We start from the raw sequence: 14,197 nt of genomic DNA on the forward strand, positions 1-14,197 counted from the left end.
TTGCTTTGCTCTACAGTTAAGTAAGTAGCTCTGTTCGCTTTCCCGAGAGTGCTTTTTTGTGCTCCTTGAACACTGATTACACAGTGCAGCTCCTGATACTGCAATTGGATCCTCTCTCCAGCCTTTCTTAACAAAAGGACTGAGTTCTCCCACTTGTTTCTATCTCCTTCCGAGGCTCTTGTTCCTTTCATGCCTTGAAACCTGAGTCACGTAGGAAGCGGAGGTGACTAGTAAATGAAGAGGATCCAGCTCTGTGAAGGCATTTTATAAAAGGGTAACTGATGGAGTGCCAAAAGACTTTTCTCTTACAAAACCAGATACATGCACAAACTGCCAGCGGATGCAGTCTGATTTTTTTTTTTTTTTTTTTTTTTTTTTTTCCCTCCCCCCAAGCTGGTTTTGCTATTTTTGGGGTAGCGTGCTTCAAAGTATCTGGCATGTGGCATCAAGTTTCACGTAGTAGAAAAGTGAGGAATTGCAGGAGCTTTACTTCAGTATCTTCTAGTGTTTGTTCATAACGAGTGGGATTGTGCTCCGAAAACCTCCTCGGCAGGGAGGAAGGAGGAGGAACTCCGGCACTGCAGGGAAGAGCAGCGCTAGCAGAGCCCAGGCGGTGGCTGTTGAGGAGCAGCACTCAGCTCCTTGTCAGGCAAGTCTGCTGGAGTACAGAAGGTGCTTGTTAGAGGGATACACCGTGGGGGACGTTGTTAACTTGCACTCTGTGTGTTAATGTTACTGTGGTTTTCGGAAACAGCTGTTGGGACACTTGCTCACATACAGGTGTTTGATAATGCCAGCTGACCTTCCCTCTGTGTATCAAAATGCTGTCTTTTCATGACCACAAGTGACAATAAATCCAGTCTGTTTCATCAGACTGCTGATGTCACTTTGTAGACTTCAGTATTAGATTGTTGACATCATTAACACAAGCCGTTGCTTAGGAAACGTGACAGCATGAATCACTGCCATTAGGAAAATTTATGGACAGATGACGTGAGTTAACTTGCAAACTGTCTTTTTTTTTTTTTTTTTAAACTTTAAATTGGGATTCCTAAAGTGAGTTGGATTAATCTCTGTCTGTTAGGCTGTGTGTGATGGGAGTACTACCAACTACTTCAGAGGGAGGTGCCATTCAGTAACAGGCAGCTATTCTTTAACCTGCCCATAGGGAAAAGCTGTTCTGGATCCCCAGCAGCTAATAATTGCTGTTATGTGTTTGAACAATAAGTTTTATAAACTAGCTAAACTTTACTTTAAACTCTAATACTAGTTTCTACTCGGGATTTTTTTTTCATTTGGTTCCTTTACTTGTATGCTTCTCTCTAAAGAAAAACTTAGCCAAAGTAGTGCTAGCTGATTTTGAGAAACTGATGGAAGAACAGGAATTAGTATAGATTGAGCGTTTGAATTCTGATTAATTTAGGGGAGTGCAGGCACAGGGGGAGAGGGAAGGCTGGTATCTGGGAGTTAATCACAAAGCAGTAATTTACACTGCCTAATAATATCCTGTTTGTTTTGGTGTAATGAAAAAAATGACTGGTGTAGAGTAGACGATGTTGCTCAGATGCATGGCAGCCCAAGAACCAGTGCCAGGCTGTACTCTGCGGCTCACAAAGAGCTGTGAAGTACTAAGGAGCAGTGAAATTGTCTTTTGGATTATTTATGTGGAAATGTGTGTTTTAACAAATCCTTTAAAATACAAATTAGTAAGAGATTATGTTTTGATACATTAAGTTGTATTTTACTTGCCTGTAAAAATGATGCTACAAAGTTCATCTTTAAAGCAGTCTGACAAAAGGATTTGCCAGATGTTTATTCCTTCTGCTGATTAAAAATAGGTTTTTGTTAGTTTTGTGGGTTGTGGGCTTAAGAGATTGGGGAGGGGAAGGGGAGCCAGGTAGTTGAAACCAGCATCTTGGCTGTTGTAGTTGTACTGGCAAAAATATTATTTTTGCTCATGAAACTGTATATGTGCTGTTTTGCCAAAACAGGTATAATGGCTGAGAGAAGATTTATGTTTGTAATCCTAATATCTGGAGAATTCCTCTGCACTCGGTGCTGCTGTTCCAAGTTAGTTTACAGCTTAAAAAGAGGGGTTTGGTCTCAGAAGAGCTTTATGCAAGAAGGAATACAGAAAAACTGATATGACATCTGTATCATGTCTTCATTTTTAATTTGTATCTCTTCTTTCTTGTTCTAATTCTGTAACCTGGAAGCAGTAAACAAAAGAGAAGGCAAACCCCATTTTTATGTTTGCGGCTTTTGCCTAACTGACAGCAGAGATGAAATGCAAATAAGTGGGTAAAGGAGGAATATGATAAGCAATTGCTTTCTTGGAGTTGATGTTTCTGAGAAATGGACTGTTTACGGCATGGCTGCATGCTGATAGGATAGTGTCAGAGTGTTTGGTTTTAATAGGGAAAATTTAAGAACTCTTTTCTGTGAGTGAAATACCTTTTCCAAGTATACAAGGCTTGAACATTGTGATTTATGAAAACAAAGTGTGATGAAATCATTTTGGCACTTTAATTTTGATTATTTTTTTTAAACTGCACTAGAATTACTACATCTTATCTGCATGTGTGTCTGTCTGAAAAAGTTTCATTAAAAAGGCCCCCTCCCTCTGTCTCGTTACCTGAAGGGAGGAGCCCACTTGAAACAATGAATAATTCCTAAACGCCATCTTGCATGAAAAGTGACTGTTGCCCCCCTTCCACAAACACACTCTGTTTTAAGAACAAAAATCTAGGTTCCAAACTCCATTTAAAAAACCCAGCAGCCCCCTCCGCCCCCAGCAAAAAGAAAAGAAAACAAAAAAACCCCCAACCCCCTTTTGCCCATTTGCTGAAGGTCCAGTCTACATCTAATGCTGGAGTCTCTGCCAGGTTGTCCCAGCAGTGTCCCCGTCCCACCGCTGCTTTGTTTCAGTGTTTTATTTTCTATATATAAAGTGTGGGTATAGTTTTAAAAACCATTTCCTTTAAAATATTTCTGGGTTAGAGTAGTCTGTCTTGATGAAGCCCGTACATGAATCAACCTCTTTGTAACCTATGTTACAGTAAGAATTTTAGGAATTTCCTTTATGAGGACCCGTTAGTATACTGCAGCCAGTGAGTAAGCTGCATTGATTTCTAGGTAAAACAGCCTGAAATTGCCTGAAATTTATGGCATATGCCAACCTTCTGTACACTGCTCCTTTTCAGTACGCAAAACTTAAATATCCTGAAGTCGGTCTCTTACTGGCAAACGTAATCCCGCATTTAATACTTACAATATTCTTTGTGGAGAAACGGTGATTGACTCTGAAACTGTTTTTCAGGTTAGTTGACTGCCGCTAGTGGCATGGTGAGATGTGTTGAAGAGCAGCTGCGAGGGTGTCTGACGGCGAGGGGACTGCTCTAGAAGCTGGGCTTGCAACATCATGGGCCAGTGTGTCACGAAGTGCAAGAATCCTTCTTCTACCCTTGGCAGCAAAAATGGGGAAAGGGAATCCGGCAGCAAGTCACATAGTAAGAGAAGCGCAGTTCACAAAGATGACCATGGTTCCGCTTGCGGGAAGTCTTCAGGAGATATACTCGTGAATGGGACAAAGAAAACGGACACTGCTGTAGAGTCTAGTCAGCCTCCAACGTTTTCTGGAGACACAAAGAAAGACTCTGTTTCCAGTGCAGAAGAATCTTCGCTCCAAAGGATTGGGGAGTTATTTAGGAGGTATAAGGATGAACGGGAAGATGCCATACTGGAAGAAGGAATGGAACGATTTTGCAATGACCTCTGTGTTGATCCCACTGAATTTAAAGTGCTAGTTTTGGCTTGGAAATTCCAGGCTGCTACCATGTGCAAATTTACAAGGTTAGTTCTTGCAGAACTTGTAATTATTTTCATATGTTAAAGTATATCCTGTCATCTGTATGTTGGAGAAACAGCCTCGTTAGCTTTACTTACTTATTTCTTCTAACACTTGCCTTTTGGTCAGATTAGTTCCTCCCACTGCAGAAGGTAAGCTTGGTATTCTTCTTTCCCCTTCCCCTCACAGTGGGTTTCAGAATCAAAAATATTTTTTTTGGATCTTATGCGGCTAAGGATGAACAGTGTAGGGAGATTCTGTAGACATTAATTTATTCTTAATTTGCCAAAAGCAGTTTTACTGTACCCAGCATTATCTTGGTGATGAGATTGGACACTGGAATTAATTTTTTTGCTTTAAAGTAATGTGAGATTCCTTAGTAATTGCTACCAACTGTTATCATTGTGTGGAAAAAACACTCCTGCCCAATCGGAGCTACACTTAATGTCTTTTTCCAAGAGTAATCCTTTTCAAGCATAGCGAGGGAAGGAAATGTGAGGGTTTTGACACTGGTAGCTGTTTCATACTGGCTGACAAGTGATTGGTATTTAAAGTTCTGTCTCTTCTTCTGGACAAGTGGGTCAGGCAGCAGGCTTGTAGCGTGCTTGATGCTACAGGAAACAACAGAATGGCTAAAACTTAACAGGAAAAAACCAAACCTCAAACCAAACCCAAGACTAGAACAGCCTCCCGCAGCTTGATTATCAATGTCCGGGTAAGAGCAAGGAAAGACTTCCGACAGGGGCTTGCTAAGAGAGAATGATCTTCTAATTTTTTTGGGTCTGTCTAGATTGGTTTGAGTAATGCTGTTTATTTTCACTGGGTTTATAACTTCCAAAATCACATCGGTGTGCTGAGCCTTGAACCAAGCTTCAGCTGTGCACTGAACACGGCTTTTCCAGCATCTTCAGAGCTTTTGCGGATGTGAGTGTGTGTCAAATGAATGAGTTACTCTGGAATGCAAAGGTGGATTTACTGGAGGCTGATGGCACAGGTATTTGCTAATGTGGTAAAGAAATTGCAAGTAGTGTCGCTGCACAAACACCATGAGCTTTATTAATGTCATTTTTGATTTTCTTGGAGAGGACAAATCTATTGGTGAGAGGTGACCTTTGTTTAAGGGCACGCTCCATGATACCGGTGCTGATCGACTTCTTCCGTCAAGGAGAGCGACGTGGTCTTCAGTTCTCCTGAGCGCTGCCCCGTCTCCTGCCTTCCCTCCAGCCTGTCCCGTGTCAGCCTGCTGGCTTTGCTTCATGTTCGCCAGCTACCGCACTTGCTCATGAGTGTGAGGGAAATCAGAGCTCACCATCTACCCGCTCGGCCAGATCACTCGTAGGCTAATTAGCATAGTACCGGTGCTTCAGGCAGTGTTTATACACTGCACTGTCGCCTCTGTCGTGCGATGCCGCGCTCTTCCACTTTTTCAGCAGGTGCCTTGCTGACCGTCGCTGTTGGCACCCTTTTGATTTTGCAGGCTGGAAGAGCAACCAAAAACCACAGGAAAGCCACCAGTGAACTGCCCTGTCCCGTGAGAACAGCTCATCCGGAGCATGGGCGTTTAGACACGGGCAATACCGAATCAAGCTGGTTTATATATGGCACTTCAGCGCGTAAATGTGGTGTTTTCAAAGATGTGGTATTTCTTCTGTGGTAAATTTTATTCGCTTTTTAATGTGAAAGGCACTGGATGTGATAGTATCAAGTAGTCAGAGCACCAGATAGAAAAATCTTGCAAATGCTAATGGTGCCCCGGCAGGTCCGAGGGGGGTGTGTGGTTCCCCAGGCCACAAGGAACTGCTGGGAACTCTCTTTCCAGTAGCTCCTGATGCCAAAATCATGCCACCTGGGCTGGGGGCACGATTGTCTTGTCCAGATAACCCTCTTCTGGTTTGATGTAGCTGAACGGAGGTGGGAAGCGTTCAGCACGCAAGGTTGGTGCAAAGCGCTCTCGCTAATTTCTCTTCTCTTGCTCAATAGGAAGGAGTTTTTCGAAGGCTGCAAAGCAATAAATGCAGACAGCATTGATGGCATTTGTGCAAGGTTCCCCAGCCTCTTAAACGAAGCCAAGCAGGAAGATAAATTCAAGGATCTCTATCGTTTCACCTTCCAGTTTGGCCTAGACTCTGAAGAAGGACAGAGGTCGCTACATCGGGAAATAGCCATTGCCCTATGGAAATTAGTCTTCACCCAAAACAAGCCCCCCATTTTGGACCAGTGGTTGCACTTCCTAATTGAGAACCCCTCAGGAATCAAGGGAATCTCCCGGGACACGTGGAACATGTTTCTAAATTTTACTCAGGTGATTGGACCAGACCTTAGCAACTACAGCGAGGACGAGGCCTGGCCGAGTCTCTTCGATACCTTTGTGGAGTGGGAAATGGAGCGAAGGAAAAAGGAGGAGGAAACCAAATGTATTTCGTCTTCGGACACAGAGGGCCTGTGTGCGGAGGAACAGACTTAGCGGCGGCAAAGCGGCAGTGACGAAAGTGACCTGTTGCCCTTCATGAAATGTAAACTCTGGATGTTTCTGGAAATTACCGAGGCTCCAGATTTTTCTACTTTACACCTTTTTCTGCCTTGTCTTTGAAAGGGCTCTAAAATGCTGTATCATGTTTTAGGCACTTTCTTAATTTTGGTTATTCCTTTTACTCTTGCCCTGAAATATTTGACCCTGGCTACAAGTTAAGCGTTTTATGGGGTTTTTTTTTAAGACTTCAGATTAGTATAAGTAAGTCTGATATTTCTTGCACAATGTAGACCTTTTTAGTTAGGTTAAATTAACATTGCTAAATTATACAGTGCCAGATTAAGTTTTTTCATACTACATCTGTCAGGGCAGGTCTGTACTGTGTGTAGTGCTGTTTACATTGTTGAAATTTTAGGCTGTAATAATTTTAAGGTTTTATACCAAGATGAACAGCAGTGTTAACTGTAAATGCATTAATCCCCTGGAAATAAGGCTCTAAAAACCAACATAAGCGACAGCTTTTTTGTAATACGGCTAATTCCCATTTTAAGCTAACTCTTAGCGAATGAGTCCAGATCATTCCTTTTTTTTGGAGTTTCAAACTTAATGTTGGGATTGTTTTATAAAATTACTGTACCTGTCAGTCAACTGAGTGGTAGATGGCGATTTTTATCTAAATCTCTTACACATCATGTAATAAAAGAGCAGTACTACCTCAGTTTTATTGAAAGTGGACTTCTTGATGGACTTCCATTTTCTCTGGAAGTTGTATTTTTGTGGTTACATGAGAATATTTTTACTTGACTAAAAGAACCAAAGGTTCTGCTTCTTTAGTTTGCTAAACATTGACAGAAGCAACACACAAACCCTAAGTCTTCAAGGAAAACTGTGGTATAATTCTGCTTTGTTTGATTTATACCTGAAGTATTATCTTACTTGTCTGGCAAGCACAGTACTTCTATGTAAGGAACTATCTTTTGCATTAATATTGACGAACCAGTTTTTTAAAACCTATGTTTAATTGCTGAATTGTAGTTAATACTCCACACTTGCTGGAGTGACAATATCTGCATCTGATGACAAAATGAATTCTTAATGTGTTCTTAATGACAACAGTGTAGATGAGTCATTTTTAGACTGATTTGATAATATTTGGATAGGAGTCAATTTATTATTTTACAATGCCTGTATTGGGACTATTTGCCTGTTGAAACTGTTGTGACTTAAAGGGAGTTTTATTAACACTGGTTGAAACTTTTGGTTATTGATGCTACCTTTTTTAATTTTAGTATGTCAACTTTTTTACACCTTTTGGTAAAAGGGATGATTGCCAAGGCTTTCTATAGAGCTAAGTACCGGCTTAATGAATTTGATACATTTCCATTGCACACCTTTTATTTTCAGAGCTGCATTTCAGGATCGTAAAACGGCTTCAATTTAAAAACCAACCAAACCAAACCTGAACAGTCATCCATAGCATGTAATGGCTTTTGTGATACGAGGGTTTTAAAGCTAAAGGGGAAGCAGATTTTAAGCAGCGAGCTTGTCACTGGTTCCAGAATGGCGTGCTTTGCACAGCTGCTGTGCCCCAGAGGGGTTAGCAGGGAGAGGAGGAGGAGGATCTGCCTGAATCCTGTCACTGGCTTTGCTGGTGTGCAGCCTATGCAATAGCTGGGGTCTGAGGTCATCAATCACTAACAGAATGTGGGTATTCAAAACTGTTTCGAAGCAAACCCACAAGCCACAGATAGCATCTCTTTCATCTAATAAAAGGAGAGTTTGGTCCATGCTGCTTCTGCACGCTCTTGCTGGGAGGCATGTTAAGCTGTGGAGAACAAATGGAGCTGTTCTAGATGCAGCTGAGCCTGTCCCTTTGTGGGAGGGGAGCCCTGAACCTGTGTGTTAGAGGTGAATATCCCCAAAACGTTGTCCTTGCTGCTGTAACCTTACGAGCTATTGCGGCGTGAGCGCGGCTTGGCAGCAAAACCTTATTCTGATCCGGTGAGCGAAGCAGGCAGAGTCACTGGTGCTGGTATGATTGAATTTATGGCGAGACTTTTGCTGGTGCCGTTATTTTAAAAAAAGGGGGAAAAAAAATTCCCGAACAGAGGCTGCTTTGTTAGCAAAAGTTCCAAACGGAGACTGGTTTGACAGTAAACGAAGACTGTATTTACAAGTTTGAGACTACTCATTCAGCTCTTAAATGCTTTGTTCATGGCTTTTATTATTTTTTTTAAATGTCCAGAGTATAAAACCTAACTACTCGAACACACACAGAATCGCGGGGGTGGCTGCTGTGTGTGTGCTGAACTGCAGCTCCAGAGGCGAGGGACAGACCTCTGTGAGGGATGTGTTTATCTTGTGGTCTGAATGTGGACGGCAGTAAGGAAAGCAATTTGTAGCACACCAAGGCTTAGCCATCTTAGTGTTTCAAATGTAAATGTAATACAGCTGCTTTTTAAAGACGGTGGTGGTGAACACACAGGAAGGGAAGATCTTGTTTCCTGCTGGGGAAAGGACAGACCATTCTCAGTGGCTTCGGTCCCGTCCGTTCGGTGTAAGAGAGCAGCCCTGCTTTCAGCCCAGCAGGCGCAACTCCACCCGTTGAGTAGAATACTTGCAAAAACAGCCGAACGATCTATCTAGCGAAGTACCATTTATTTTTAGCCTAACTTCAGGGTTTTAATGACCATTTACAGAACGCAAACCAGACCTGTGTCAGTCTTAAACACCTGAAACCAGGAGCCAAAGGTGCAATTCTTTGGCAGTGCTGAAAGTGAGAGTGGGTGTCCGACCTTCCCTTGGATTCCCTGAGGATTTTATGGTCCTAAGCAAGGATAGACTGTAATGCTGGTGTACCTGTGTGGGAGTGGGGGGTTGTACGTGTTTCTTAGAAGTCTTTTCACAATATTGGAGCCTCTGAAAATATGCTTGTTTAATGGTTAAACTGTGAATATCTGTGGAACACGCCAAATACGTTCACTCTTCATTTTTATATCATTTAAATCTTTATTGTGTAGGGCCCAGGACTGTAGTGAGCAGTGATGCTAATGAAATCCTTGAAACCATTGCAACTATTTAAGTTCTTTTTTAATTAGAGTATGCATGTAGTGATTCTGCTGCAACTTGGGATAAATAACTATATATAGGTATAGTAATATACTGGAAAACTGGTCAGACATCCACACTCTGTGGCATTTTATTGCCTTCCTTTATATGCAAAGAAATACAACTCCTGTAAACTTCAGTCCCTAGTAATAAAACACTGACCAACCTGCACCATATTATAGTTTGCAATACCTTTAAAATTTGGCTCCCAGATCAGCTGGAGGCTCAGTTGTGCTAATTTCTACTTGTGTGGGTGCATTTCTGAGGTCAAAGACTATATATTGATTCAAGTAAAGATTTGAAAGATGCTGACCATAAAACACGACTGAGGAAATTAATTGAAATTGAATGCTGAATTATGAGTTTACTTGCTGCTGGTGCTATTCTATATGGAGAATTATAGCTTTTTAATGCTGTGCCATTGTAGTGAAAGAACCACAGGAAAAATAAATGAAGGTGTGGCAGGTGGCAGAAAATCAGACAGCTGAAGCTGTGGCAGTTCGGTCTGCTGAGTGCCGGCTTCCCCGGGCTGGCACAGCTGATCTACTCGTGAATCACCCTCTGAACCACTACAGCTTTTCAGCCGAGCGTGTTTAAGAGCATGAAGCAAGTTCACCGCGCTCTGCTGGTGGGTGAGTGGCTCCAGGTTGGTCGGTAATAGACTCGGCGCTCTTCCTGCGGGCAGGGGGGCTGTCAGGTGCGGGGCTCAGCATGCCGGGGGCAGCAGCAGCTTTGCCTTTGTGACTTTTATTTTACTCCTTGCGTGTCTGTTGGAGCCTGAAGAACCCACGGGTGCCAGGACTAGCCTGTCACTTGTGGTTCCCAGACATAGCTGTGCACTGACTAGTGACCTTCGTATTTTCATGACACTGTCAACATAGGTATCTTCCTTACAGTTCTAAGCCTTGTTTCCAAGAAAAGCCCAGCAAAGTTAAAGAAATACCGTGGTAGTTAATAGCCACCTCAGTCATGATGTAATTTGTTGGCTGAGGTTACATCATTCCCAGATTGGAAAATAATGGTCATTGTGAGCTTCTGGGTCTTGCAGCCTTGTGTTCTGCAGGGTGATCCTTTTTTAGAAGATCCTCAGTAAACTGGGCACCCGGTTCTTCCCCTGAGCTCACTCTGCTCGATATGTGTGCATGTGAATTTAGCCTTTCATATTAAAAAGGAAGATGCTTAACCTGAAACTCAAAAATTCTTTAGGCTGGTGTTTCAATATACAGCAAAACATAAATATTTTTTCAAATATGTATTGAAAGCTAAGTGTCTGCTTAAATTTTGTTGTGTGCAAACAAAACCACCAGTGTTAAAATTTTCTCTCTGGACTATTGAAGACTGAATCTTTGGTTTTATGTTGTCAACTAAAGTGAAATACATGAGATTGTAAGACAGAAGGCTGCAACTCCTTCACCATGAAGTACATAGGTATCTCTACCTCTTGTTCTCAGACTTGAATAGTTTAAGGTTACCATCCTTTTCTCCCAGGATCTCATGCCCGGATGAATAATCTTTTCTTTCTTTTTTTTTTTTTTCCTAATTGACCCAACTTAAGTATTATCTATTTGCCATACTTTTTGGTATACTGCTTTTAATATGCATGTAATCAACCCTTCTAAAGGGAGCCAAGTCAAGCTGCAAACAAGTGTTGGTCCTCCTGGGTGCTGGTTTTGGAGTGCAATAGAGTGACCGACTGGAGCTACGGTGCACGTGGCTCGGGCTTTCACCATCACGCATTTTCTTCCCTGGTGAGGCTCCCTGTACTGACAATAAATTGAAGATGGAGCAGCTGCTCCCCAAGAGGGAGCCATCAGCCTTTTCATTTGCCCTTGAAAAACTTTAGGAACCCACATGATGCAGTGCCATGGAGTGTATCTTTCTTCTGATTAAAAATACTGCATTTTGTTCCATGTTGGACTGGACCTGAAACACCCAGCAAAGATGAGAGCTGCAAAAGTGGAAAGGCTACGAGCATCCTTTTCCTCCCTGAGGCCAGAGTCTTGCTTAGGATAAAACCTTTATGCCTGAGTAAAGCTGGAGTGTCCTCAAGTGTATTGGAGATGCCAGAGTGGCTGCAGTGCTCACACGTATTCCTTAGTGCATTTGGGTGGTGTCTCTTTTATGCAACACGTCTGTGTCCCTTGCGTTCCTCCCCCAAAGAAAACTACAACACAGTTACTGTCACTGCAAATCCCAAATAGATGCTGTGCTGTAGCAACTGTTGCTATGAGATTCTTCTTCCAGTTTGAGGGCTGCTTTTGGGGTGTGACCTCTTGCACTATCTGCACGGGCGCGTGTTTGGAGAGAGCAGGGGGCATGCGTGTGAGACAATAGGTAAAAGGAACGTGGACGTGCGTGCTGGCCCTGCTGACAGCTTGCCTTAAATCACTGACGTTACAGCGGTTCCTCGCTACTCTTGCAATCCTCAGTCTTTCTGTAGTTAAGTTTTAAAATCCAACAGGTTCTGGAAGTTATACAGTATTTTTTTATTATTATTTTTAAAAAGCTTCTGTCTTTGTGTAATTGCACTCTTCAGATAAGCCCTTTCTGGATAAAATGTCATTTCACACACAGACAGAAAAAACCCTTCTGTCTCCAATGTTCTTGCTGTAAAGTGGGTCCTGTCCCCCCCTGTCCCCCCGTCGTCCCCCCGCCACCCCACCCCCCCCCCCGCCCCGTAAATTATATTTGGTCTAAAGGTTGCCTACTGCTGAACCAGTGTGTTTACTTGAATGTTGCCATTTTATGCAGTTACAACTGCTGACTCTTGCTCTTCTCTGGGCCCATGAGAGGGGAGATCGTGTGACCAGAGGTGGCAAACCTGCACAGAGGATCAGTGGAGCTGAGGGCTGGCTGCTGTTTTTATACTCCCGTATGTATTACGTGTTAGAGGACTTCACAGAATAGTGCTTAATATTTTGAAGTTGTGACTTTTTGAGTCACGCTAAACATAGTTATCTTAAAAATATGCTTGCTTTCTTATCTATAAGTTTAAAATAGTCTTTTTTTTAAAAAAAAAAAAAAAAGGTGGGCTGGAAGGAGTTGTTGGAGGGCCTCGTGCTGTTGGTTGTTGAGTAACTTGAGTTCCAAGAGCCATGGGTGCAACTGGCAGGATTGGGTCCTGAGCTGGATGGGGTCGTACCGGCTGGTACTGAGGGCGTGAAGCCCCTGGGAGGCTGCGCGGGGGAGAAGGGCCCGCCTGGGCGGGCTGGCTGGCGCCGCTGGGTTCCCGGTGCACGCGCTTGTGGGTCTTGAGCCCGCGGGTTAGCCTCAGGCCACCCTCGGTGGAAGAGGGTGCATTCCGAGTGTTTGCACCCAGTGGGCTCATTCTGACTAAGGAGTAACGAGAGCGCACTTCGCGTGGCTGTCAGGGGCTCACCCGCGAGTACAGCTGCTCCATCAGTTCCTCAGTGGAGCATAAGGGTGGGTAGGAGCAAATCTGCCATTCGTGTCGGGAGTGGTTTTTGCCTTTTTGGACTTACCCAAGAGATAACCGATTATGATCCAATTTTCTCGCTCTGGGAAACGATGAATGTGTTGTTTGTCGTGGAGCAGACACGTGCTTCCTCTTTCAGACAGCAGTATCAGAAGTGCTGTGTAAATGTAATGCTTGAAAATGGCTGGAGTAAATTCTGTTTCACACAGATCTTTTTTTTAAAGGGATGTAGCCAAAATTGAAATCATCATCTAAAAGTGGGAGAAGTTCAAGATGATGCATCTACTGAGTCCCATTCGGTTTGTAGTTTTACAATTACTTTTCTTGTATTTAAATTTTGCTCGCTATTGTTGTCTGGAACAGAATGGAAACAGCATCTTATAGAATGTGCAATCTAAGGCACAATGCAAATAGGATGTACTACGAAGGTTGTTTTTACTTGATAGCAATCCTGAGTGCAATGTTTTTGTCGTGTCCCTTTTGGAAGAAAAGCATTAAGTGCAGTCTGAGGTTTTTTTCTTTCCTTATAAGCAAAGCATTGGTTTGTCCATTACTGACTTCTTGTGGAATTTGTGCCAGATGTATATTAAATATTTTGGTGCTTTTTCTAATCCAAGTTGCCATTCATTTACCTGTGAGATTATTGTAATTCTGTATATTTAAATGACCGATCCCTTAAAGGAAGAAAAAAAGAAAAAAAATTCCTTTAGTCACAATGTATCCTGACTACTGTAGCTTTGTAAATGTTCCAAAGCTTCTGGGTTTCCTGTATTCCAGTAAGGTCCGAGGGGAGGGCGGGGAAGGAACAGCTACAGCCATCTCATCCACTGGAAAGGGAACCTGCACGCTGTTCTGCGCGTTACTGGACAAATGGGTGATGTTTGTGGTGTTTACATAATGACACGTTTGTGTTCACTTTTTTGTGCTTAAGCTTTGTACAAAATGTCTTATTTAAAGCTGAAGTCCTTTTTGCATTTTCGATTAAAAGGGGACAAATTAATTATTTTTTCATGCCTATAAATAGGACTCTTGCTAGTTTTATTTGTCATCTCCAGAGTTTCTCAAGCAGGAATCCTGGATGCTTTCTAAATCCTGACTAGTCCTTGCAGGGAGGTGACGACATCATTTTTACGTGCATGGAAGGAAAACTAGCTGGGTTTTTTCAACTTTGCAGTGCAGGCGTCCGCAAGATGCTGGGTGTCACAGGGACGTACCCTTACGGGGTGTGTGCTGAGGTCGGTCTGCCATGTGCCCCCTGCCGCTGAGCTGCCTGACCCCGTGGTCTCTGCTGGGCTGGGGGTCAGTGGGGAGCACCGGCAGCGCTGGGTGAAGGGAC

The 14,197-nt window shown here is 43.0% G+C and overlaps 1 protein-coding gene across 4 annotated transcripts in view; it reads left to right on the forward strand.

The window, feature by feature from the left end:
- The window catches only part of DCUN1D3 (defective in cullin neddylation 1 domain containing 3), a 19,733-nt gene extending 11,958 nt beyond the window's left edge, over positions 1-7,775 (forward strand). For all 4 annotated transcript variants that reach the window (XM_055709339.1, XM_055709341.1, XM_027810028.2 and 1 more), the window contains 2 exons: positions 3,320-3,852; positions 5,828-7,775. In XM_055709339.1, coding sequence (XP_055565314.1) covers positions 3,422-3,852; positions 5,828-6,311 — 915 coding nt within the window. In that variant the 5' untranslated portion in view covers positions 3,320-3,421 and the 3' untranslated portion in view covers positions 6,312-7,775. The remainder of the gene's footprint in view (positions 1-3,319; positions 3,853-5,827) is intronic.
- The last annotated feature ends 6,422 nt before the right edge of the window (positions 7,776-14,197 follow it).

Source organism: Falco cherrug, chromosome 4 (assembly GCF_023634085.1).
Source record: "Falco cherrug isolate bFalChe1 chromosome 4, bFalChe1.pri, whole genome shotgun sequence".
Classification (NCBI taxonomy): domain Eukaryota; kingdom Metazoa; phylum Chordata; class Aves; order Falconiformes; family Falconidae; genus Falco; species Falco cherrug.